Source organism: Tachyglossus aculeatus, chromosome 23 (genome assembly GCF_015852505.1).
Source record: "Tachyglossus aculeatus isolate mTacAcu1 chromosome 23, mTacAcu1.pri, whole genome shotgun sequence".
Taxonomy (NCBI): domain Eukaryota; kingdom Metazoa; phylum Chordata; class Mammalia; order Monotremata; family Tachyglossidae; genus Tachyglossus; species Tachyglossus aculeatus.
Window position 1 is genome coordinate 43,176,677 of NC_052088.1, and position 26,377 is coordinate 43,203,053.

At 50.0% G+C, this 26,377-nt stretch overlaps 1 protein-coding gene across 2 annotated transcripts in view; it reads left to right on the forward strand.

The window, feature by feature from the left end:
• Positions 1 to 26,377, forward strand: part of ZFYVE1 (zinc finger FYVE-type containing 1) — a 68,022-nt gene that overhangs the window by 11,662 nt on the left and 29,983 nt on the right. For both annotated transcript variants that reach the window (XM_038765782.1, XM_038765783.1), the window contains exons 4-5: positions 16,027 to 16,531; positions 26,021 to 26,235. In XM_038765782.1, the coding sequence (XP_038621710.1) occupies positions 16,027 to 16,531; positions 26,021 to 26,235 (720 nt within the window). The remainder of the gene's footprint in view (positions 1 to 16,026; positions 16,532 to 26,020; positions 26,236 to 26,377) is intronic.

Consider the following 26,377-nt stretch of genomic DNA (forward strand, 5'->3'; position numbering starts at 1 on the left):
TAATTGGGGTATTTGTGAAGCGCTTAGGCAGTCGTATTTCTTGAGCGGTTATTGTGGGCAGAGCGCTGGACTAAGCGCTTGGGAGAGGACAACACAACAATAAACAGGCACATTCCCTGCCCACAACGAGCTCACAGGCGAATAATTGGGGTATTTGTGAAGCGCGTAGGCAGTCATATTTTATGAGCGGTTATTGTGGGCAGAGAACTGGACTAAGCGCTAGCCCACTGTGAAAAAAATAATAACACTTATGGTACATGTTAAGCGCTTACTGGGTGCCCTAGCACTGTACTAAGCGCTGGGGTGGATCCAAGCAAATCAGGTTGGATCCAGTCCCCGTCCCCCGTGGGACTCACCATCTCCATCCCCATTTTCCAGAGGAGGCCTGGAGAAGGGAAGTGACTCACCCAGGGTCACCCAGCAGACAGGCGGCGGAGCCGGAATTAGAACCCGGGTCCTCCCGACTCGCAGGCCCGGGCCGTAGCCACGCCGCCTCTCCGCGTGCCAACTGTCTGAGGACAATGGGAAAACAAGAATCCCTGGGTTGGGGGTGGCGTTGGTAGGGTGTGCCCAACCCGATTCGCTTCTTTGCACCCCAGCGCTTAGTACAGTGCCTGGCACATACTAAGCGCTTTGCAAGCACCGCAATTATTAGTAGGTACAGGCTGGGCCTGGGAATCAGATTTTGTACAGATTTATGACTCTATTTTACTTGCACATATTTACTATTCTATTCATTTTGTTAATGATGTGCATCTAGCTTTATTTCTATTTGTTCTGACGACTTGACACCCGTCCGCATGTTTTGTTTTGTCGTCCATCTCCCCCTTCTAGACTGTGAGCCCGTTGTTGGGTAGGGAACCGTCTCTAGATGTTGCCAACTTGTACTTCCCAAGCGCTTAGTACAGTGCTCTGCACACAGCAAGCGCTCAATAAATACAATTGATTGAATGAAAGAGAGGACAACACAACAATAAACAGACATATTCCCTGCCCACAAAGAGCTGACGGTCTAGAGGGGGAAACAGACATGAAGAGAAAGAAAGAAATGACAGATAGGGACGGAAGTGGTGTGGGGCTGGGAGAAGGGGATGAATAAAAGGGAGCAAGTTGTGGTGGCGCAGAAGGGAATGGAAGAAGAAGAAAGGAGAAGGGGATGAATAAAAGGGAGCAAGTTGTGGTGGTGCAGAAGGGAATGGAAGAAGAAGAAAGGAGGGCTTAGTCGGGGAAGGCCTTTCGGAGGAGCAGTCAGCCAGAGCGTGCTCTGCGGGCTTAGAGAGGCAATCTACGGACCAAGCGTTGTTCTAAGCGCTGGGGTGGATACAAAATAATCAGGTTGGACGCAGGTATGGTGTTCTTCACACAGCGGTCTAATGGTTAGAGCCCGGGCATGAGAGTCAGAAGGACCTAGGTCTTAGAGAGAGGCAGTGTGGCTCAGTGGAAAGAGCCCGGGCTTGGGAGTCAGAGGTCGCGGGTTCCAATCCCGGCTCCACCACTTGTCAGCTGTGTGACTTTAGGCAAGTCACTTCTCGGGGCCTCAGTTACCCAACTGTAAAATGGGGATTAAGACTGTGAGCCCCACTTGGGACAACCTGATCACCTTGTATCTACCCCAGCGCTTAGAACGGTGCTTTGCGCATAGTAAGCTCTTAACAAATATCATTATTATTATTATCATCCCGGCTCCACCCCTTGTCTGCTGGGTGACCTTGGGCAAGTCACTTCACTTCCCTGGGCCTCAGTTCCCTCACTAGTACAATTTATTTTGTTAGTGTGTTTGGTTTTGTTCTCTGCCTCCCCCTTCTAGACTGTGAGCCCACTGTTGGGTAGGGACTGTCTCTATATGTTGCCAGCTTGTACTTCCCAAGCGCTTAGTACAGTGCTGTGCACACAGTAAGCGCTCAATAAATACGATTGATTGATTGACTGTGAGCCCCACATGGACAGGGACTGTGTCCCACCTGATTAGCTTGTGTGTACTCCGGTATTAGAACAATGCCTGGCACGTAGTAAGCGTTTAACAAATACCATAAGAAATAAATAAAAATGCAATTGACTGACTAATCAGTTAATCGTTGACTGATTAGTTGATCACTTGCTATGTTATTTTGTGTTATATAAGTGCTTACTATATGCCAGGCACTGTACTAAGCACTGAGTAATATGGCATTTGTTAAGCACTTACTATATGCGAAGCTCTATTCTAAGCGCCGTTGTGGGGGCATACGAGGTGATCAGGTTGTCCCACGTGGGACTCACAGTCTTAATCCCCATTTTACAGATGAGGTAACTGAGGCACAGAGAAGCGAAGTGACTTGCCCAAAGTCACACAGCTGACAAGTGGCGGAGCTGGGATCAGAACCCATGACCTCTGGCTCCCAAGCCCGGGCTCTTTCCACTGAGCCACGCTGCTTCTCTTGGGTTTTTTTTTTTCCAAAGGTATTTATTAAAATTTATCAATGGTATTGAGTACTTAATACGTACAGAACACCGTAGTAAGTCCTTGGGAGAGTACACTGCAACAGAATTAGCAGACACGTTCCCTGTTGTAAGCACTTACTATGTGCCAGGCACTGTATTAAACACCAGGGTAGATGCAAGATAATCAAGTTGGACACAGTCCCTGTCCCACACGGGGCCCAGCGTCTCACTTCCCATTTTACAGATGAGGAAACTGGGGCCCAGAGAAGCAAAGTGGCTTGCCCAAGGCCACACGGCAGACAGGTGGTGGAGGCGGGTTAGAATCCAGACCCTTCCGTCTCCCAGGCCCAGGTTCTTTCCACGAGGCCACGGTGCAGTATCGAACACTGTTCTAAGCGCTGGAGCAGATACAAGGTAATCAGTTTGGACACGGTCACTGTCCCACATGGGGCTCACAGTCTTAAATCCCCATTTTACGGTGGAGGAAGCTGAGGCACAGAGACGTGAAGCGACTCTCCCGAGGTCACACAGCACGCAGTGGGCTGAGACGGGGTAAGAACCCAGGTCTTCTGAGTCCCAGGCCCGGGCTGTAGCTACTAGGCCACACTGCCATTGGTGGTGGTTCCCATTCGGGCTGAGAATGGTGGCTTAGGCAGAATAATTGCTCTTTAGTGATTCACTGTTTTCCAGTGAGGTGGTGTTAGTGACTCTCCTCCTCTACAGTGTAAGCGCCCTCAATCAGTGGTATTAGTGTGTGCAGAGCGCTCTGTACTAAGGGCTTGGGAAAGGACGGCATAGACATGGTACCTGCCCACATGGACCTTACAGTCTAGGGGGGGAGACACACATTAATAGAATGAGATGATGCAGAAAGGAGAGGCAGCCGGGAAAAAGAGGGCTTAAATCGGGGAAGACCTCTTGGAGGAGGCGCGACCTTAATAAGGCTCTGAAGGTGGAGGGAGTGGGCCGAGATGGAGGGGGAGGGCATTCCAGGCCAGGGAGAGGACGCGGGAAAGGGGTCGGCGGCGATTTAGACTAAATCGGGGCCCGGTGAGTAAGCTGGCGCCGGAGGAACGGAGTAGGAGATCAGCCAGGTGAGGAAGTCCGGGAAGCCTGTCTACAAACTCTGTTAGCAAACTACTCTCCCAAGCGCTCAGTACGGCGCCCTGCACACAGTCAGGGCGGATTTCCTAAGCATCTTGATGGGACTCAGACGACCAGTCGAGTCTTGATAGGAAGGAAGACGGCCACGGCGAATTCCCCATCGAGAAGGACTGGGTGTGTTTTCGCCCGAGCCTGCCGGAGATCTTCTAGGAAGGCGATTTCCTGAAAGGTCAGAATCTTCTACAGGGAAGCCCAGGAAAAGAACAACTGGTAATGGGAATTCAAGGCAGCGCGAGTCGGGGCTTGGAACACCCCAGATTGCAGAGAGCACGGTTGGAGGCGAGGAGTGAAGTCATCGGCACTGTCGTGCGTTTCTTAGGCATCTGGGCACGGACCCGGGCAGTGCAACTCTTGGGTCTGTAGTTTATTTATTTCCATTAACGTCTGTCTCCCCTCGCTAGACTGTGAGCTCGCCGTGGGCCGCGAACGTGTCTTCCGACTCTGTTCTGTTATACTCTCCCAAGCGCTTAGTACAGAACACTGGCCCCATGGTGTAATGGTTAGCACTCTGGACCCTGAATCCAGCGATCCGAGTCCAAACCTCCGTGGGACCCGAGTACTTCTTTAGAGAAGCAGCGTGGCTCAGTGGAAAGAGCCCGGGCTTTGGAGTCAGGGGTCACGGGTTCGAATCCCGGCTCCACCAATTGTCAGCTGGGTGACTTTGGGCAAGTCGCTTCACTTCTCTGGGCCTCAGTTCCCTCATCTGTAAAATGGGGATGAAGACTGTGAGCCCCCCGTGGGACAACCCGATCACCTTGTAGCCTCCCCAGTGCTTAGAACGGTGCTTTGCACATAGTAAGTGCTTAATAAATGCCATCATTATTATTATTATTATTACTCTGCACACCTTAAGCGCTCAATAAATGCCACTGATTGAGTGATCTGTAAGCTCATTGTGGGCAGGAAGCTTGTCTACCAACTCGGTCCTTTGGTATCTCCCAAACGCTTAGTACAGTGCTTTGCACGCAGTGAGCGCTCAGTACCGTTGATCAGTCATGTAGAGGCTCTACTGTAGAGTCTCTTTCAGTGTTGGAAAGAGTGTGTCAACTCCTGTGAGCAGAAGGGTACCAGTTATTTTTTAATTTTTTTATGGTTATTTGTTAAGCGCTTACTGTGTGCCAGGCACTGTGCTAAGCCCTGGCATAGATATGAGCTAATCAAGTTTTTTTTAAAAAATGGTATTTAAGTGCTTACTCTATGCCAGGCGCTGTACTAAGCGCTGGTCTGGATACAAGCTAATCAGGTTGAACACAGTCCCTGTCCCGCGTGGGGCTCACAATCTTAATCCCCATTTTCCAGATGAGAGAACTGAGGCCTAGAGAAGTGAAGTGACCCCCCCCAAAGTCACACAGCAGCCGACAAGTGGTGGAGCCAGGATTAGAACCCAGGTCCTTGTGACTCCCGGGCCTGGGCTCCAGCCACCGGGCCACGCTGTTAGGAAATGTAAATGCCAGTAAGTGGATCAGGGCCTGTTTTCCCCAACTTGGTTGCCAAAGGTTATGTTTGATCTCGGGATCGTTTTTCGGTGACTCACTGCTCCTCCGGCTTCCTCGGTGTTTCGTCTGGGAGGAAAACATAATAAAGCGCGATATAATGGCCAACCCAAAACGATCCTCTCTTACCTCAGTTTTCTATCGGGCCTGAGCCGTGGATGAGATTTTTTCACTGAGGTAAAGCTTCAAGAGGGACTATTACCGTTGGTTTGAGGGGGCTGTTTGTGCACTTTGAATAGCCAAACCGTTCCTGGCCGCGGAAAAACCGTGGCAATTATAGAAGCCTGCCCCAGATTTTATTCCTCCCTCTCGCAATCAGCCGTCTTGTTGTGTCTCTTTGTTGGGAGACGTGACGACGGTAAGGTTGGGATCACAGCTGGATTTTTCAGTTCCACATTCGGTGGGACACGACTCGCGCGGGGAATCCCTGCGGTTTGGAGACCGCGTCTTGGAAGTGGGGTTATGTTTTCTCTGTTGGTTTTCGCACTATTTCTGTTTTGTTTTGTTTTTAACGGTCTACGGGCCGGGCTGTATTAAGTGCTTGGGTCCATAGAGGATAGTCAGGTTGGACACGGACCTGTCCCCCCTGGGGCTCGCAGTCTCAGTCCCCATTCTGCAGATGAGGGAACTGAGGCCCAGAGAAGTGAAGTGGCGTGCCCACGGACACACAGCAGGCGAGTGGCGGGGGCGGAATTAGAACCCACGTCCTCTTCTAGCCCATGCTCTTTCCGTTAGCCCACGCGGCTTCTCTTAAGTAGGCTAGCTGGCCATTTTTAGTGCTTTCCTTGACCCCTTTCCCTCCTCTTCTGCTCACTCCTCACCACCCTTGGTGGCTCAGTGGAAAGAGCCTGGGTTTGGGAATCAGAAGTCATGGGTTCTCATCCCAGCTCCGCCACTTCTCCGCTGTGTGACTTTAGGCAAGTCGCTTCACTTCTCTGTGTCTGTTACCTCATCTGGAAAATGGGGATGAAGTCTGTGAGCCCCACATGGGACAACCTGATGAACTTGCATTTCCCCCACTGCTTAGAACAGTGCTTGGCACCTAGTAAGCGCTTAACAAATACTATCATTGTTATTATTGTTACCCGCTTCCTGCGAGAACTGATGAGAAGATCCAAGTCGACAAGCAGCCTTGTGGCTAGAGCCCGGGCCTGGGGGTCAGAGGACCTGGGTTCTAACCCCGACTCCGCCACTCGTCTGCTGCTTGACCTTGGGCACTTCGCTGGCCCTCAGTTCCCTCCTCTGGAAAATGGGGGTGAAGACTGTGAGCCCCATGTGGGTACAGGGACCGGGGCCAGCCCGATGAACTTGTATCTATCCCAGCGCTTCGTAATAATAATGATGGTATTTGTTAAGCGCTTACTCTGTGCCAAGGACTATTCTAAGCACTGGGGTATCAGGTTGTCGCACGTGGGGCTCACACTTTTAATCTCCATTTTGCAGATGAGGTAACTGAGGCACAGAGAAGTTAAGTGACTTGCCCAAGGCCACGCAGCAGACAAGTGGTGGAGCCGGGATTAGAACCTACGACCTTCCGACTGGCCACTAAGCCATGCTGCTCCCCGACAGTGTCTGGCCCATAGTAAGCGCTTAAAAAAAAATCCCATAAAAAGAAAAAATAAATCCCTGAGCAATTCTGTTTGTTTTCGTCACTGACATCCTAACCTGGAACGGAGCATTAGCAGAGCCAAGGAACTTTGTATTTCAGAAGTCTCTTGTTCGCGTGGTAGGAGCTATCAGATGCCGCTGGACAGGAACGGTGCCCTTAACTGACCCCTGGAGTGGTCAAAGGGAGAAAGGCAGAATCCTCTCGGATCAATCTACTTTTTCGGACCAGTTTTGTCTTCCTTTAAGTGAACGGTTTCTGGAGTCTGTCGGGCCCTGGTGAAACTCCACCCTGGGAACGGAGAGATTGCCCGACTTTCCTCACATTTGAGGCCTCGTGGCTACAGCCTGGGAGTCCGAAGGATCTGGGTTCTAATCCCAGCTCCGCCGCTTCATTCATTCATTCATTCAGTCGTATTTATTGAGCGCTTACTGTGTGAAGAGCACTGTACTGAGCGCTTGGGAAGTCCAAGTTGGCAACGTATAGAGGCGGTCCCTACCCAACAGCGGGCTCACAGTCTAGAAGGGGGCTGCTGTGTGTGACCTTGTCGTTTCTCCGAACCTCAGTCCCCCCGTCTGTAAATCGGCATGAAGACCGTGAGCCCCACATGGGACGGCGACCGTGTCTAACCCGATTAGCTTGTATCTCCCCCAGCGCTTAGTATGGTGCTTGGCACATAGTAAGTGCTTAACAAAGACCATAAAAAGGAAACAAAAAAAAAAAAACCTGGCCCTTTAAGCAGACTATCAATTACTTGGAAGCCTCCCTTGTTTACTGGTCCCAGAATAGTTCAGCTCAGAACACTGGGGCCTTATTTTTTTTTTTTTTCATCGTCCCTTTTAAAATTAGCTAAACTAAACTGGGCTCCAGTGAGGGATGAAGGAAAGGAAAGTAGCAGATGTCTTCCTTGTGTCGGAGGAGACATCTTTTGTCTCAGACGAGTAGGCCTCTCCCTGCCGTGTTAGTTCGTCTGATTTTGTCTCTTTCATTCATTCATTCAGTTGTATTTATTGAGCGCTTACTGTGTGCAGAGCACTGTACTAAGTGCTTGGGAGAGTATAGTGCAACGACAGACACATTCCGTGCCCACAGCGAGTTTACAGTCTAGAGTCTTTCCCCATGGTTTCCGGATTCTGAGCTCCCAGCCTCAGTCAATCCATCAGTGGTATTTTGTGGGCGCTTACTATGTGCATTGTACCAAGTGCTTGGGAGCGTCCAGTACAACAGAATTAGCAGACACGCTCCCTGCCCATAACGAGCTTCCAGTTCAGAGGGGGTTTACAGTCCTCCCTCTCCCCGTGGGCTGGACTAAAAGCACTTCAGAGCCTTCCGTGTAATCCGGAGGGTGGAGGGGAAGCAGCGTGGCCTAATGGTTAGAGCGTGGGCCTGGGAGCCAGAAGGACCTGGGTTCTAAATCCAACTCTGCCCTTTGTCTGCCAAGTGACCTTGGGTGAGTTACTTCACTTCTCTGAGCCTCAGTTCCTTCATCTGTAAAATGGGTACGAAGACTTGGAGCCTCACTTGGGACAGCGGCTGGGTCTGACCGGAGTAGCTTGTATCCACCCCAGTGCTTAGATGTGCGACTTAACAAGCCCCATAAAGAAAGACACGTGGGGGTCATCGATCAATCTGTGGTATTTTTTGAGCGCCTACAGTGTGCAAAGCACTTTTTCTAAATGCTAGGGAGGGTACAATTGAACCGAGTTGGTAGACCCATTCCCTGTCACCTAGAGGGTGATAGACATAAATAAAAGAAAGAAATGACAGATCTGGACATAAGTGCTGGGGGGCTGAGGGAGGGATGCCCTCATTTGAGGGGTCACCTCAAATAAGATGATGAGGAGAAGCAGAGTGCCTTATGGGATAGAGCCCGGGCCTTGGAGTCAGAAGGACCTGAGTTCTAATCCTGGCTCTGCCACGTGTCTACTGTGTGACCTTAAGTCACTTAAATTCTCTGGGCCTCTGTTACCTTGTCTGTAAAATGGGGACTAAGACTGCGAGCCCCATGTGGGACTGGGACTGTGTCCAACCTGTTTAGCTTGGATCTACCCAGTGCTGATACAGTAATCGAGGCGGGATAGGATAAGCGATTGGATTAACATGGTAGCAGTTTTGAGGGAGAGGGAAGGGTGGATTTTGGGGATGTTGCGAAGGTGGAACCAACAGGGTTGAGTGAGCTGATCGGATCACTCAACCCAGCGGTGTGGGTTGAATGAAAGAGAGGAGTCAAGGAGAGGGAGAGAGAAGGGGAGAGGATGGGGGAGAGAGAAAAGGGGAGAGGATAAGGGGGGAGAGGATAAGGCGGGGAGAGAAGGGGAGAAGATAAGTGGGAGAGAGAGAGAGAGAGAAGGGGGAGAGACAAGGGGAGAGAATGGGGGGAGAGAGAGAAGGGGAGAGAATGGGGGGACAGAATAAGGGGGGAAGAGAGAAGGGAAGAGAGAGAAGAGGAGAATAAGGGGGAAGAGAAGGGGAGAAGATAAGTGGGAGAGAGAAGGGGAGAGAATGGGGGGAGAGAGAGAAGGGGAGAGAATGGGGGGACAGAATAAGGGGGGAAGAGAGAAGGGGAGAATAAGGGGGAAAGAGAGAGAAGGGAAGAGAGAGAAGGGGAGAATAAGGGGGGAAGAGAGAGAAGGGGAGAAGAGAGAGAAGGGGAGAATAAGGGGGGAAGAGAGAGAAGGGGAGAAGAGAGAGAAGAGGAGAATAAGGGGGGAGCCCCCAAACCCTGCCCTCTCCCTGACTTTCCCATCACTGTTGATGGCACTACCATCCTTCCCGTCTCACAAGCCCGCAACCTTGGTGTCATCCTCAACTCTGCTCTCTCGTTCAACCCTCACATCCATTCCATCACCAAAACCTGCCAGTCTCACCTCCGCAACATCGCCAAGATCCACCCTTTCCTCTCCATCCGAACCACTACCCTGCTGGTTCAATCTCTCATCCTATCCCGACTAGATTACTGCATCAGCCTCCTCTCTCATCTCCCATCCTCCTGTCTCTCCCCACTTCAATCTATACTTCATGCTGCTGCCCAGATCATCTTTGTGCAGAAACGCTCTGGGCATGTTACTCCCCTCCTCAAAAATCTCCAGTGGCTACCAGTCAACCTATGCATCAGGCAAAAACTCCTCACTCTCCACTTCAAGGCTCTCCATCTCCTCACCCCCTTCTGCCTCACCTCCCTTCTTTCATTCATTCATTCATTCGTATTTATTGAGCGCTTACTGTGTGCAGAGCACTGTACTAAGCACTTGGGAAGTACAAGTTGGCAACATATAGAGTCGGTCCCTACCCAACAGTGGGCTCACAGTCTAGAAGGGGGAGACGGACAACAAAACAAAACATTAACAAAATAAAATAAATAGAATAAATATGCACAAATAAAATAAATAGAGTAATAAATACGTACAAACATATATACATATATACAGGTGCTGTGGGGAGGGGAAGGAGGTAAGGCAGGGGGGATGGGGAGGGGAAAGAGGGGGAGAGCTCTCCTTCTCCAGCCCAGCCCGCACCCTCCGCTCCTCTGCCGCTAACCTCCTCACCGTGCCTTGTTCTCGCCCATCCCGCCATCGATCCCCGGCCCACATCCTTCCCCTGGCCTGGAATGTCCTCCCTCCCAACAACCACCAAGCTAGCTCTCTTCCTCCCTTCAAGGCCCTACTGAGAGCTCACCTCCTCCAGGAGGCCTTCCCACATTGAGCCTCCCCCTCCTCCCCCTCCCCATCCCCGCCGCCCTACCTCCTTCCCCTCCCCACAGCACCTGTATATATGTTTGTACAGATTTCTTACTCTATTTGTCCATATTTATTTCATTTTGTTAATATGTTTTGTTTTGTTGTCTGTCTCCCCCTTCTAGACTGTGAGCCCGCTATTGGGTAGGGACCATCTCTATGTGTTACCAACGTGTACTTCCCAAGCGCTTAGTACAGTGCTCTGCACACAGTGAGCGCTCAATAAATGCGATTGAATGAATGAATGAAGGGGAGAGAATGAGGGGGGAGAGAGGATGGGGGAGAGAGAGAAGGGGAGATAATTGGGGGAGAGAGAGAAGGGGAGAGGATGGAGGAGAGAATGAGGGAGAGGAGAAGGGATGAGGAGGTAGACTGTGAGCCCACTGTTGGGTAGGGACTGTCTCTGTATGTTGCCAACTTGTCCTTCCCAAGCGCTTAGTACAGTGCTCTGCACACAGTAAGCGCTCAATAAATGCGATTGATTGATTGATTAGGAGAGAAGGGATGGGAGGAAAAGGGTGAGGGGGCGGGGAGACCCAGAATGAGCAGTTTACAAAGATCCTACAGAAGGTCTGTGTAGTACTTTGGGATGTCTCCCTCCCTGCTTTCCTAATGGCTGCCCTGCCTAAAAGCTCCTTTTGTTTGGGGTGGGAGGAGGCAGTCCTTGAGATTACTGGGAAACGTAAGAAGGACTATGAATCAGAAAAGCAGAAAAGAAAAGCTTTCTGTGCCGAGGATTTGATCACAATCGTTCCCCAGTCCCTATTCTTTCCGACTTTGTCTTGTTTTTGTTTTTTTTTTTTAAATGGTATTTGTTAAGCACTTACTATGCACCAGGCACTGTACTAAGCGCTGGGGTAGACGCAAGGTAAGCAGGATGGACAGGCTGCTTGTCTTATTCAAGTATCAAGTCAACAGCGTGTCACATCCTCTGAAGGTTGCTCAGTACTGTATGGGCAGGAAAGTTGACTCATAGTAATTCAGTTTTAAGTGGGTCAAGTTTGAAGTGAGGTGCATTGAAACATCTTTGCGTTCCGTGACCCCAAAGCCTTATTATAATCCCATGTCCTCCAAAAGATCTGCCCCGACAAAGCCCTCATTTGTTATTTGTTGAACGCTTGCTAAGTGCCGGGCGCTGTACTAAGCGCTGGGGTAGTTACAAGGTGATTGGGTTGGACACAGAACCTGTCCCACACGGGGCTCACAGTTTTAATCCCCATTTTACGGGTGAGGTAACCGAGGCCCAGAGAAGTGAAGTGACTTGCCCAGGGTCACACTGCAGACAGGTGGCGGAACCAGAATTAGAACCCACGTCCCCTCTGACTCCCAGGCTGTCTCTAGACAGGAACCTCCTCTTTGGCAGGTAACAAAGAGAAGCAGTGTGGCCTAGTGGAAAGAACCCAGGCCTAGGAGTCAGAAGACCTGGGTTCTAATCCCGGCTCCGCTCCCTACGTGCTGTATGACCTTGGGCGGGTCGCTTCCCTTCTCGGTGCCTCGGTTCCCTTAGCTGCAAAATAGGGATTAAATATCTGTTCTCCCTCCTGCTTTTTAGACTGTGAGCCCACCGTTGGGTAGGGATTGTCTCTATATGTTGCCAACTTGTACTTCCCAAGCGCTTAGTACAGTGCTCTGCACACAGTAAGCGCTCAATAAATACGATTGATTATATGGAGAGCCCCATGTGGGCCTGATTACCTTGCATCTATCCCAGTGCTTAGTACATTGCTTAGTATATAGTGAGCACTTAACAAATATCGCTGTTACTGTTATCATCATCATCATTATTATTCTTTTGTACAGTTCTCCGCACACACACACTAATACCGGTGATTTATTGTTGCCTCCTTTTTTCATATCCAACGTCATCCTGTTGTCCCTGGCTTATCCTGTACATCAGTCAATCAATCAACAGTATTTATTGAGCACTTACTGTGTGCAGAGCACTGTGCTAAATGCTTGGGAAGTACAAGTCAGCACCCAATAGAGAAGGTCCCTACCCAATGACCTCACGCAGGCATTGATGCTCTGGGAAGGACTTATATATATTAATGCAATTATATACAACATATAATTTATATTATTAATTATTTATATTGTCTGTCTCCCCCCTCTAGACTGTCAGCTCCTTGTGAACAGGGAACGTATTTGCCGCCTCTGTTGTATCGTACTCTCCCGAGCACTTAGTACAGTGCTCTTTTAAACTGTGAGCCCACTGTTGGGTAGGGATTGTCTCTATATGTTGCCAACTTGTACTTCCCAAGCGCTTAGTACAGTGCTCTGCACACAGTAGGCGTTCAATAAATATGATTGATGATGATGCTCTGCGCTCAGTAAATACCATTGATACTGACTTGGTCTGTGCCGTGACTAACTAGAACAGGGAAAGGGAAGGAATCTCTGGACTGTAAGCCCATCGAGCAGGGAATGTGCCCCCTAACTCATTGGAGAGTACTCTCCCAAGCGCTTAGTACATCTCCTTCCCTTCCCCACAGCACCTGTATATATGTTTGTACGTATTTATTACTCTATTTTATTTGTACATATTTATTCTATTTATTTTATTTTGTTAATATGTTTTCTCTTGTTGTCTTTCTCCCCTTCTAGACTGTGAGCCCACTGTTGGGTAGGGACTGTCTCTATATGTTGTCAACTTGTACTTCCCAAGCGCTTAGTACAGTGCTCCGTACACAGTAAGCGCTCAATAAATACGATTGAATGAGTGAATGAATGATCCTCCCCACAGCACCTGTATATATGTTTGTACATATTTATTACTCTATTTATTTTACTTGTCCATATCTATTCTATTTTATTTTGTTAGTATGTTTGGTTTTGTTCTCTATCTCCTTTTTTAGACTGTGAGCCCACTGTTGGGTAGGGACTGCCTCTATGTGTTGCCAATTTGTACTTCCCAAGCGCTTAGTACAGTGCTCTGCACATAGTAAGCGCTCAATAAATACGATTGATGACGATGCTCCGCACGTAGGAAGTGCTCAACAAATGCTCTTAATTGATTGACCAACCCTAGCTGGGAAGACAAGACATAAAAATATTTACAAAGAGAGGAATAATAAGAGCAATGGCATTTGTTAAGCGTTTACCATTGGGGTAGGTACGTGGTGATCAGGTTGGACACAGCCCCTGACCCTCATCAATCAATCAGTAGTATTGAGCGCTTACTGTGTGCAGAGCACTGTAGTAAGAGCTTGGGAGAGTACAATCCAACCCTCCCTCGTATCCGACGGGCGATGACTCTTCGCTGCTTCAAGCCTTATTGAAGGCCCGTCTCCTCCAGGCGGCCTTCCCTGACTTATTCCCTCATTTCCTCTTCTCCCACTCCCTTCTTTGTCACCCTGATTTGCTCCCTTTATTCACCCCTCCCTCAGCCCCACGGCAGTCGTGTCCCTATCCGTCATTTATTTCTTTCTATTTCTCCCCCTCTAGACTGAAGCTCGTTGTGGGCAAGGAATGCGTCTCTACACAGTGCTCTGCATAGAGTAGGCGCTCAAGAAATACCATTGATTTGCTCTTTCTAGCTGCCTTTTCCAAGACAGAACCTTCTTCTGAAAACACACCCAGGGCTTGCTCACGGATTAGAGCTGAACAGGGAGGGGTTGGATGTGGATTTAGCAACCAAGTCACCAAACCAAGAATAAATCTGCTCCGAGGCTCCTCTCCTCGCCTGCTCCCGGCTCTGTGGCGATGTCCAGATCTCGCCCGCTCCAATGGGCAGTGTCACAAGAAGCAGTGTGGCCTATTGGAGGGGGCCCGGGTCTGGGATTCACAAGGACCTGGGTTCTAATCCTGCCTCTGCCACCATAATAATAATGATAATTATGGTGTTTGTTAAGCCTTCCCAGACTGAGCCCCTTCTTTCCTCTCCCCCTCGTCCCCCTCTCCATCCCCCCGTCTTACCTCCTTCCCTTCCCCACAGCACCTGTATATATGTATATATGGTTGTACATATTTATTACTCTATTTATTTATTCATTTATTTATTTTACTTGTACATTTCTATCCTACTTATTTTATTTTGTTGGTATGTTTGGTTCTGTTCTCTGTCTCCCCCTTTTAGACTGTGAGCCCACTGTTGGGTAGGGACTGTCTCTATGTGATGCCAATTTGTACTTCCCAAGCGCTTAGTACAGTGCTCTGCACATAGTAAGCGCTCAATAAATACGATTGATTGATTGATTGATTGATTGATTGATTAAGCGCTTACTGTGTGCTGTAGTAAGCCCTGGGATGGCTACAAGCAAATCGAGTCGGACACAGTCCCCGTCCCAAGTGGGGCTCGCGGTCTCAATCCCCATTTTATAGATGAGGGAACGGAGGCCCAGAGACATGAAATGACTTGCACAAGGTCACACAGCAGACACGCGGCAGAGCCTGGATTAGACTCCCAGGCACTTGTCGCTGTGTGACCTTGGGCAAGTTGCTTCACTTCTCTGGGCCTCGATTTCCTCATCGGTAAAACGTAGGTTAAATCCTCGCCCCTCCAATTTAGACTGTGTGGGAATCCATCCCCCTCCCGTCAGCCAGTTCACACCTCCCTTCCTCGTTAAAGGCCTGAAATCCCACCACCTCCGGGACGCCAACCGCAGGAGTCATTTATTTTCTCCTCCTAGTCAGACCTTCCCAACTCCCTCCTCAGCCTCATTCTCCCTTCTGCATGAGCAATTTGCAACCTGGCTCTTCTGTAAATGCATTTTCATCATCATCAGTGGCATTTACTGGGCAGAGCACTGTACTAAGTGTGAGAGAGTACAGTACATAGAGTTGTCAGAAACGTTCCCTGCCCACAGTGAGCTTGCAGTCAAGCAGTGGTATTTATCAATAATTATGGTATTTGTTAAGCGCCTATTATGTGCCCGTAATTATCCTGAGGCTTCATTTTCCCACTGCTCCCTCCACACCCCATTGCTTGGGGCATTAGCATTATTTACTTACCTATAAATTTATTTAATAATAATAACGTTGGTATTTGTTAAGCGCTTACTATGTGCAAAGCACCATTCTAAGCTGCTGGGGTAGATACAGGTTGATCAGGTTGTCCCACGTGAGGCTCACGGTCCTAATCCCCATTTTACAGATAGGGCAACTGAGGCACAGAGAAGTTAAGTGACTGGCCCAAAGTCACAATTGGCAGAGCCGGGGTTTGAACCCGTGACCTCTGACTCCAAAGCGCGGGCTCTTTCCACTGAGCCACGCTGCTTCTCTTATTCTTATTATTATTTCTATTAATGTCCGTCTCCCCTGTAGAGTGTAAGCTTGTTGGGGGAAGGGGACCTGTTGGCCGACTCCCAAGCGCGTATTACAGCGCTGTGCCGGCGGCTCAGTGTTGACCGTAAGCTCCATGCGGGCTGGGAACGTGTCCACCGACTCTGTTGTATCGTCCCCTCTGCCGGCGTTCAGTACAGTGCCCTGCCAGCAGTAAGCGCTCAGTCAGTACCATCGGATCGACCGTAAGCTCACCGTAGGCAGGGAAGGCGTCTACCGAATCCGTGCTATCGTCCCCTCCCCTCGGTAAGCGCCCGCCAGACACCGTCGACCGCTGGCCGAGGCATCGCAGGCGCGTTGACGGTTTCCCCCCGTGCTGTTTCGGCAGGTGGAGGACGAAGAGGACTTCGTCAGGAAACTGGACTGCAAACCGGAGCAGCCCTTGAAGGTGGTGTCCATCTTCGGGAACACGGGGGACGGGAAGTCCCACACCCTGAACCACACCTTCTTCCACGGCCGCGAGGTCTTCAAGACGTCGCCGGCCCAGGAGTCGTGCACGGTGGGCGTGTGGGCGGCCTACGACCCGGTGCACAGGGCGGCGGTCATCGACACGGAGGGGCTGCTGGGGGCCACCGTCAACCTCAGCCAGCGGACCCGGCTGCTGCTCAAAGTCCTGGCCATCTCGGACCTGGTCATCTACCGGACTCACGCCGACCGGCTGCACAACGACCTGTTCAAGTTCCTCGGGGACGCCTCCGAGGCCTACCTGAAGCACTTCACCAAGGAGCTCAAGGCCACCACGGCCCGCTGCGGGCTGGACGTCCCCCTGTCCACCCTGGGGCCCGCGGTCATCATCTTCCACGAGACCATGCACACCAAGCTGTTGGGGTCGGGTGAGTCGGCTTCCTGGGGCGGGCCCGCTGCCCGCGGCGCGATCGAGCTCGGGCCTGGGGGTGGCAAGGTTTCCCGCCCCGGCTCCGCCGCGTGTCCGCCGCGGGACCCTGGGCACGTCGGTTCAATCAATCAATCAATCGTATTTATTGAGCGCTTACTATGTGCAGTAAGCGCTTGGGAAGTACAAATTGGCATCACATAGAGACAGTCCCTACCCAACGGTGGGCTCACAGTCTAAAAGTGAACAGTGGGTTCACTTCTCTGGGCCTCAGTTCCCTCATCTCTTAGAGAAGTCTTTTAGACTGTGAGCCCACTGTGGGGTAGGGACCGTCCCTATGTGTTGCCAACTTGTACTTCCCAAGCGCTTAGGACGGTGCTCTGCACACAGTAAGCGCTCGATAAATACGATGGATGATGATGAGAAGCAGCGCGGCTCAGTGGGAAGAGCCCGGGCTTCGGAGTCAGAGACCGGGGGTTCAAATCCCAGCTCTGCCAATTGTCAGCTGTGTGACCTTGGGCAAGTCACTTCTAGACTGTGAGCCCACTGTCGGGTAGGGACTGTCTCTATATGTTGCCAGCTTGTACTTCCCAAGCGCTTAGTACAGTGCTGTGCACACAGTAAGCGCTCGATAAATACGATTGATGGTGACGAAGTCACTTAGCTTCTCTGTGCCTCAGTGACCTCATCTGTAAAGTGGGGATTAAGACTGTGAGCCCCACACGGGACAATCTGATCACCTTGTATCCTCCCCAGCGCTTAGAACAGTGCTCTGCACACAGTAAGCGCTCAATAAATACGATTGAATGAGTCTCTAAAATGACGACGACACTGTGAGCCCCGTGTGGGGCAGGGACTGTGTCCAACCTGATTCGCTAGTGTCTACCCCAGCGCTTAGACCATAGTAAGCGCTTAACAGATACCATCAGAGGTAGCATATAGAATAATTGGGGAATCTGTCGGGGTCCGGAGGAATCAGTTTTCTGGGGCAGAGAGGGGGTCCCCTGGGCTGGAATAGCAGCCCGCTACCGGGGTTGTTTTTCATCATTCATTCATTCAATCAATCAATCGTATTTGTTGAGCGCTTACTGCGTGCAGAGCACCGTACTAAGCGCTTGGGAAATACAAATCGGCAACATATAGAGACGGTCCCTACCCAACAGTGGGCTCACGGTGTAGAAGGGGGAAACAGACAACAAAACAAAACAAGTAGATAGTTGTCAATACCATCACAGTAAATAGAATTATAGCTATATGCACGTCATTAATCAAATAGAGTAAATATGTACAAATAAAATAGAGTAATAAATTTGTACAAATATATACAAGTGCTGTGGGGAGGGGAAAGGGGTAGGGCAGAGGGAGGGATGGGAGGAGAGGAAAAAGAGGGAGCTCAGTCTGGAAAGGCCTCCTGGAGGAGGTGGGCTCTCAGTAGGGCTTTAAAGGGAGGAAGAGAGCTAGTTTGCTTTCTAATAACTGTGACTTTTGGAAGCTCTCACTATGTACTAAGCACTGGGGTAGATACCAGGTGATCGGGTTCTCAACATGGGGTTGCGAATCTAAGTGGGAGGGAGGACGGGGATTGAATCCCCATTTTGCAGATGAGGGAACTGAGGCATGGAGAAGCGAAGTGACCTGTCCAAAGTCACCCAGCAGACGAGTGGCGGAGCCGGGATTAGAACCCGGGTCCTCTGACTCCCAAGCCCGGGCTCTTTCCACTAGGAGAATTCCTTCCAGGATTCCCTCTGACTCTCATACTTCACCTCCTTTGCGCTGTCACCTCACAATCTCTGCTACTTTTCCAAGTAGCTCCTCCTATTCCCATTTGCTTATTTCTCTCCCTTTTTTTAATAATGGTATTTAAGTGCTTACTATGTGCCGCGCACTGTACTAAGCGCTGGGGTAGATACAAAGTGATCAGATTGTACACTGTCCATGTCCCACCTGGGGCTCAAGGTATTAATCCCCATTTTAGAGATGAGGTAACTTGAGGCCCAGAGAAGTGAAACGACCTGCTCAAGGTCACACCTCAGACAGGCGGCGGAGCTGGAATTTGAACCCAGGTCCTTCTGACTCCCAGGGAGATACGGTCCTTCACCTTTTTAGAGAAAAATGATCCGGGCAGCAGAGCGAAGTACGGACTGGAGTGGGGTGTCAGGGAGGTCGGTGAGGAGGCTGATACAGGAGTCGAGGAGGGAAATGACGAGTGCTTAGATCAGCGTGGTAGCAGTTTGGATGGCGAGGAAGGGTGTGTGTTCTGGATGCTCGGTGGCAGAAAGTTCTCCGACAGCTTTCGGGATTTTTGGAAAAAGTCTTCCCGAGGCCGAGGATGCAAAGGGCCTGGAGAAGCAGCGGGGCGTAGAGGGTGGGAGGACCTGGGTTCCAATCTCGGTTCCGCATCCGGAAGATCTTGTGTTGGAGAAGCAGTGTGGCCCAGTGGGTAGAGCACGGGCTTGGAAGTCAGAAGGACCTGGGTTCTAATCCCAGCTCCGCTGAGTGAACGTGGGCAAGCCCCCGGACCGCAGTTCTCTCATCGGTAAAATGGGAATTAAGACCGTGAGCCCCGCGTAGGACGTGGACTGTGTCCAACCTGACTATATTGTATGTACCCCAGTGCTTAATACAGTGCCTGGCACTTAGTAAGTGCTTAACAAATACCATAAAAAAACTCAATCCTTTTAAAATGTTTCTTCTTCCTTGCTTCTCCTCATCAATCGTATTTATTGAGCACTGACTGTGTGCAGAGCACTGTACTAAGCGCCCGGGAGAATGCAATACGACAGTGAACAGACACATTCCCTGCCCATAACGAGCTTACAGTCAAGAGGACTGTTCTTCATTCGTCCTGACAGGGAAGAGGGAATAGAAAGAGGTTCTTAGGTGGCTGGGAACATTTACAAAGGTAGAGCCTGTGTGATAATAATTGGGGTATTTGTTAAGCACCAGATAATCGGGTCATCATCATCATCAATCGTATTTATTGAGCGCTTACTGTGTGCAGAGCACTGTACCAAGTGCTTGGGAAGTACAAGTTGGGAACATATAGAGACAGTCCCTACCCAACAGTGGGCTCACAGTCTACAGACCCTGTCCCACTTAGGATTTACAGTCCAAGTAGGAGGAAGAACGGGGGTCGAATCCCCATTTTACAAATGAGGGAACTGAGGCCCAGGGAAGTGATTTGCCCAAGGTCACACGGCAGGGACAAAGCGGGAGGAGGGATTAGAAGCCAGGTCATATGACGCCTAGGCTATTTTCCACTAGTGTTTATGGTATTTGTTAAGCGCTTACTATGTGCTAGGCACTGTACTAAGCGATTTATACATGCAAATTGAGTTGGCACCTATCACACCTGTTGTAGCACTTGGGTACACATCCTCCCATCCTCCTCCATCCTCCCACAAGTTATAAGTACCAACTTGTGTCCACATTCCCCTTTGCCTTCTTCCTTCCACCTGTAATTGATATTAGGGCACATAATTGGTAGATTATAAACTCTTGGAGAATAGGGATTGAATCTTTTACTCTGACCTGATGATCTTGTATCTACCCCAGTGCTTAGAACTGTGCTTGACACACAGTATATGCTTAACAAATACCATAATAATAATAATAATTCTATCGTGGGCTTTCCAGAACTTAGTACGGTGTTCTGCACACAGGTGCTCAATAGATATTCCAGACTTGTTGAAGGGGGTCTGAATTATAATTATATGTTAAACGCTTACTGTGTGCCAGACACAGTTCTAAACTCTTGGGTGGATACAAACAAATTGGGCTGGACACAGTCGCTGTCCCACATGGGGCTCCCAGTTTTCACCCCTGTTTTCCAGATGAGGGAACTGAGGCACAGAGAAGTGAAGTGACTTGCCCAAGGTCACTCGGCAGACATGTGACAGAGCTGGGATTGGAACCCAGGTCCTTCCGACTCCCAGATCTGTCCTCTATCATTCATTCATTCAATCGTATTTATTGAGCGCTTACTGTGTGCAGAGCGCTGTACTAAGCGCTTGGGAAGTACAAGTTGGCAACATATAGAGACGGTCCCTACCCGACAGTGGGCTCACAGTCTAGAAGGGGGAGACAGATAACAAAACAAAACATATTAACAAAATAAAATAAGTAGAATAAATATGTACAAGTAAAATAAATAGAGTAATAAATACGTACAAACATATACACATATATACAGGTGCTGTGGGGAAGGGAAGGAGGTAAGGCGGGGGGGGATGGAGAGGGGAAGGAGGGGGAGAGGAAGGAGGGGGCTCAGTCTGGGAAGGCCTCCTGGAGGAGGTGAGCTCTCAGCAGGGCTTTGAAGGGAGGAAGAGAGCTAGCTTGGCGGATGGGCAGAGGGAGGGCATTCCAGGCCAGGGGGGATGACGAGGGCCGGGGGTTGACGGCAGGACGGGCGAGAACGAGGCACAGTGAGGAGGTTAGCGGTGACAGAGGAGCGGAGGGTGCGGGCTGGGCTGGAGAAGGAAAGAAGGGAGGTGAGGTAGGAGGGGGTGAGGTGATGGACAGCCTTGAAGCCGAGGGTGAGGAGTTTTTGCCCGATGCGCAGGTTGATTGGTAGCCACTGGAGATTTTTGAGGAGGGGAGTAACATGCCCAGAGCGTTTCTGGACAAAGACGATCCAGGCAGCGGCATGAAGTCTGGATTGAAGTGGGGAGAGACACGAGGATGGGAGATCGGAGAGGAGGCTGATGCAGTAGTCCAGATGGGATAGGATGAGAGATTGAATGAGCAGGGTAGTGGTTTGAATGGAGAGGAAAGGGTGGATCTTGACAATGTTGTGGAGGTGAGACCGGCAGGTTTTGGTGACGGATTGAATGTGAGGGGTGAACGAGAGAGCGGAGTCGAGGATGACACCAAGGTTGCGGGCTTGTGAGACGGGAAGGATGGTAGTGCCGTCAACAGTGATGAGAAAGTCAGGGAGAGGGCAGGGTTTGGGAGGGAAGATAAGGAGTTCAGTCTTGGACATGCTGAGTTTTAGATGGCGGGCAGACATCCAGATGGAGATGTCCTGAAGGCAGGAGGAGACACGAGCCTGGAGGGAGGGAGAGAGAGCAGGGGCAGAGATGTAGATTTGGGTGTCATCAGCATAGAGATGATAGTTGAAGCCGTGGGAGCGAATGAGTTCACCGAGGGAGTGAGTGTAGATCGAGAACAGAAGGGGACCAAGAACTGACCCTTGAGGAACCCCTACAGTAAGGGGATGGGAGGGGGAGGAGGAGCCCTCAAAAGAGACTGAGAATGAACAGCCGGAGAGGTAAGAGGAGAAGCAGGAGAGGACAGAGTCTGTGAAGCCTATCCACTTGGCCGTATTGCTTCTCAACTGAAGCAGTTAAGGCCTATAAAGGAGGGAACAGAATTTGGAAACTGTGGGTTTCTGAGTGTTCTCTTTCTCAACTGATTCTGTTTTTTTAATGGTATTTGTTAAGCGCTTACTATAAACACCTTTCTAAGCACTGGGGTGGGTACGAGTTAATTAGGTGGCACACAGTGTCCCTGTCCCGCATGGGCTCGCCGTCTAAGTAGGAGGGAGAACAGGTGTTGAGGCCCCATTTTACAGTTGAGGGAACTGAGGCCCAGAGAAGTGAAGTGGCTTGCCCAGGGTCACCCAGCCGGGATTAGAACCTAGGTCCTTCTGACTCCTAGGCTCATGCTCTCTCCACTAGGTCCCACTGCTTCTCGTCACATGATTGCACTTGGTGATGGTGATGATTTTGCCTCTCCCTTTCCTCTGGCCAGAGGCTTCTTGGTCCAGCGGTGAGTGGCCCGGGCATAGTCTATCCCAATTTATACGGGAGCCGGTGGTTGACACGGGCAAATAGTCTACCCCCCTCATTTTTCACAGGAGCCGGTGGGTGGCACGGGCGTCCCCATTTTCTACCGGAGCCCGTAGGTGGCACGGGCCAACTGTCTATCCCCGTTTATACGGCAGCCGGTGGGTGGCACGGGCAACCTGTCTGTCCCCATTGTTCAGAGGAGCCCGTGTTTGGCACAGACAAATGGTCTTCCCCATTTCTACAGGAGCCTGTGGGTGGCACGGCAAATAATCTATCCTCATTTTTCCCGGGATCCCCATTTCATACAGGAGGCAGGGTTAGAGCCCAAGGCAGTGTGTGTGTGCCAGTTCAGAGTGTCCCTTAAGAACAGCTTTGAGACAAAAGGGACAAGAAGAAAGGGCTAGGTAAGGAGAAAGCAGAAACAAACTTCCTTTGACTATGTTTTGTTCCCGGCTTGGCTCGTGAGGCTAAACCAGGAGTCCTCGGATCAATCGATCACTCAGTCGTGGTTATTGAGCGCTTACTGTGTGCAGAGCACTGTACTCTGCGCTTGGAAAGTACAATTCAGCAATCAATCAGTCTAGTATTTATTGAGTTCTTCAATCAATCAATCGTATTGAGCGCTTACTGTGTGCAGAGCACTGTACTAAGCGGTTGGGAAGTACAAGTTGGCAACATCTAGAGACGGTCCCTACCCAACAGTGGGCTCACAGTCTAAAAGGGGGAGACAGAGAACAAAACCAAACATACTAACAAAATAAAATAACCTTCCTGTGTGTAAGGTTGTTGTGGGCAGGGAATTATTAATTGTATTTATTGAGCACGTACTGTGTTACTGTGTGCACAGCACTGTCCTAAGCGTTGTGTCTGTTCTAGTGTTTTGTTGTCCTCTACCACGGTGACTTCATCTGTAAAATGGGGATTAAAACTGGGAGCCCCTCGTGGGACAGGGACTGGGTCCCCCCCGATTAACGTGTACCCAAGCACTGAGAATAGAGCCGGACATATAGTAAGTGCCTAAACAAATGCCATCTCTCCCAAGTGCTTAGTACAGTGCTCTGCACACAGTAAACACTCGATAAATACACTTGGGAGAGTACAATATTGGATAGAGCTCGGGCCCAGGAATCCGAAGATCCTGAGTTCTAATGTCGGCTCCACCGCGTGACCTTGGGAAGTCACTTTACTTCTGTGGCCCTCGTTCCTCATTTGCAAAATGGAAATAAAGACCGTGAGCTCCATGTGGGAAAGGTACTGTGTCCAACCCAGTTAGTTTGTACCTACCCCAGTGCTTAGAACGGTGCCTGGCACAAAGTTTAAACGCTTAAATACCAGAGACAAACCAACAAATAATCAATCAATCGTATTTATTGAGCGCTTACTGTGTGCAGAGCACTGTACTAAGCGCTTGGAAAGTACAAGTTGGCAACATATAGAGACAGTCCCTACCCAACAGTGGGCTCACAGTCTAAAAGGGGGAAACGGAGAACAAAACCAAACATACAAACAAAATAAAATAAATAGAATAGATATGTACAAGTAAAATAGAGTAATAAATATGTACAAACATATATACATATATACAGAAAAACCAAGAGGATAGAGGATAGAACTGTCATTTTGAAAAGCTGCTGTGTTTGGACATAGGCACCAGCCTGCCTGGGCTTATCAATCAATCGGTGGTATTTTTTTGAGCGCTTACTATGTGCACAACACTGTACTCAGTGCTTGGGAGGGTCCAATACAATGGGATTAACAGACGTGTTCCCTGCCCATAACAAGTTTACCATCAATCAATCAGTGGTATTTTTGGAGTGCTTATTATGTGCAGAGCATTGTACTCAATGCCTGGGAGAGTCCTAAACAACAGAATTAGCGGATATGGTCCCTGCCCATTGTATTTATTAAGCATTAACTGTGTGCAGAGCACTGTACTCTTTGGGAAACTACAGTACAACAATAGTGATATTCCCTGCCCATAACGAGCTCACAGCCTAGAGGTCGGGAGACAGACATCAATACAAATAAATAAAATGACAGATATATGTTTAAATGCTTTGGGGCCGGGACAGGGGAGAAGATCAGAGGGAGCAAGTCAGCGTGACGTGAAAGGGAGTGGGAGATGAGGAAAAGTGGGGCTTACTCAGGGAAGGCCTCTTGGAAGAGATGGGGCTTCAATAAGGATTTGAAGGAGGGGAGAGTCATTGTCTGGTGGATTTGAGAAGGGGAGCGCATTCCAGGCCAGACGCAGGACGTGGACCAGGGGAAAACGGCGAGACAGTCCAGTCCAGAGGGCATATTGTATGTACAGTGTAGTGTATATTTATGCATGCAGTTGTATATTTTTGCCTCCATTGAATGTCCCCAGTCCTCCGCGCTCCTGGGTCATCTCTTGTTTTCTCCACACACATTGTCTCTGTCTCCACACTCTCTCCATCTCTTGTCCCGCCCCCGAGACATTTTCTCTCAGTCTCTCTCCACACAAATTTTCTCTTAATCTCTCCCTTCACACATATTTTCTCTCAAAATCTCTCCACACACTCTCCATCTCTCATTCTCTCCAAACACATTTTCCCTCAATCTTTATCCACATACCCTCGTCCTGTCTCTCTCCATCTCTCATTTTTGCCACGCATTTTTGTTCTATGTCTCTAAACACATTTTCTCTCAATCTTTCTCCACACACACTCGCTCTCAGCCTCTCTTCATCTCTCATTTTCACCACCCATTTTCTCTGACTCTCTCCACCTCATTCTCTCCACACACATTTCTCTGTCTCTCTTCTCCCTATGCACTCCTTCTCAGTTTCTCTCTGCAGTCTCCTCTCCATCTAATTTTCACCGTACACAATTTCTCTCAGTCTCTCTCCCCACACGCTCTCGATCTGTCTCCACTCTCTCCATCTCTGTTTCTCTCCACACACATTTTCTCTCAATCTTTCCATACACACTCCCTCTCCTTCTCCCTCCACACTCTCTCAATCTTGTTCTCACCGTACGCATTTTCTCTCAATCTCTCCGCACACATTCCTTCTCATTCCCTCTCCATGCTCTCTCCATCTCTTTCTCCGCACATTTTCTCAGTCTCTCCGCAGACATTCCCTCTTGATCTCTCTCCACTCTCTACATCTCTCAGTCTCTCCACCCACATTTTGTCTCTCTACATTCTTCATCTCTCGTTCTCTCCACACACATTTTCTCTCCATCTTTCCACACACACTTCCCCCCCAGTCTCTTCACATTCTCTCCACCTCTCCTTTTCTCCACTCTCAATCTCTCCCCACACACTCTGTCTCTCTATTGCTCGTTCTCTCCACATACATTTTCTTTCCATCTTTCTTTTCCACACACATTCTCTTCTATCCCTCTTCACACTCTCTGTCTCTCACTCGCTCCATGCACATTTTCTCTCAATCTCTCTCCACGCTCTCCATTTCTCATTCTGCCCACATTCGTTTTTTCTCCGTCTCTCTCCACACTCTCCATCTCTTGTTCTCCCCACACATTTTTCCCTCAATCTCTCCCCACAACCGTCTCTCCACACACATTTTCTCATCACGGACGGGGAACGTGTCCACTCATCTCTCCCAAGCGCTGGGTCCAGAGCTCTGCCCGTCGTAAGCACTCAGTAAATCCCACGGGTCGATGGATGGATTGAAGCGGTGACCCGGCGCCTCTGTCTGTGTCATTGGGCCCGTACAGATCACCCGCCGGACATGGCCGAGAAGCTGATCCAGGAGCGTTTCCGGCAGCTGAGCCGCTTCCCGGAAGCCTTCAGCTCCATCCACTACAAAGGGACGAGGACGTACAACCCCCCGACGGACTTCTCCGGCCTCCGCCGGGCCGTGGAGCAGCAGCTGGACAACACCACCACCCGCTCCCCTCGCCCCCCGGGGGTCGTCTACAAAGCCCTCAAGGTCAGTGGGGTGGAGCGGACCCCGGGAACCCCTCCGGAGGACCCCAGCCTGGCCGGTGATTCACGGTCGGGATAAGTCCCCCTCAGCCATCCACAGCTGTCTGAACAACTCCAACTACCTTGTCATTTCATTTAATAATGGT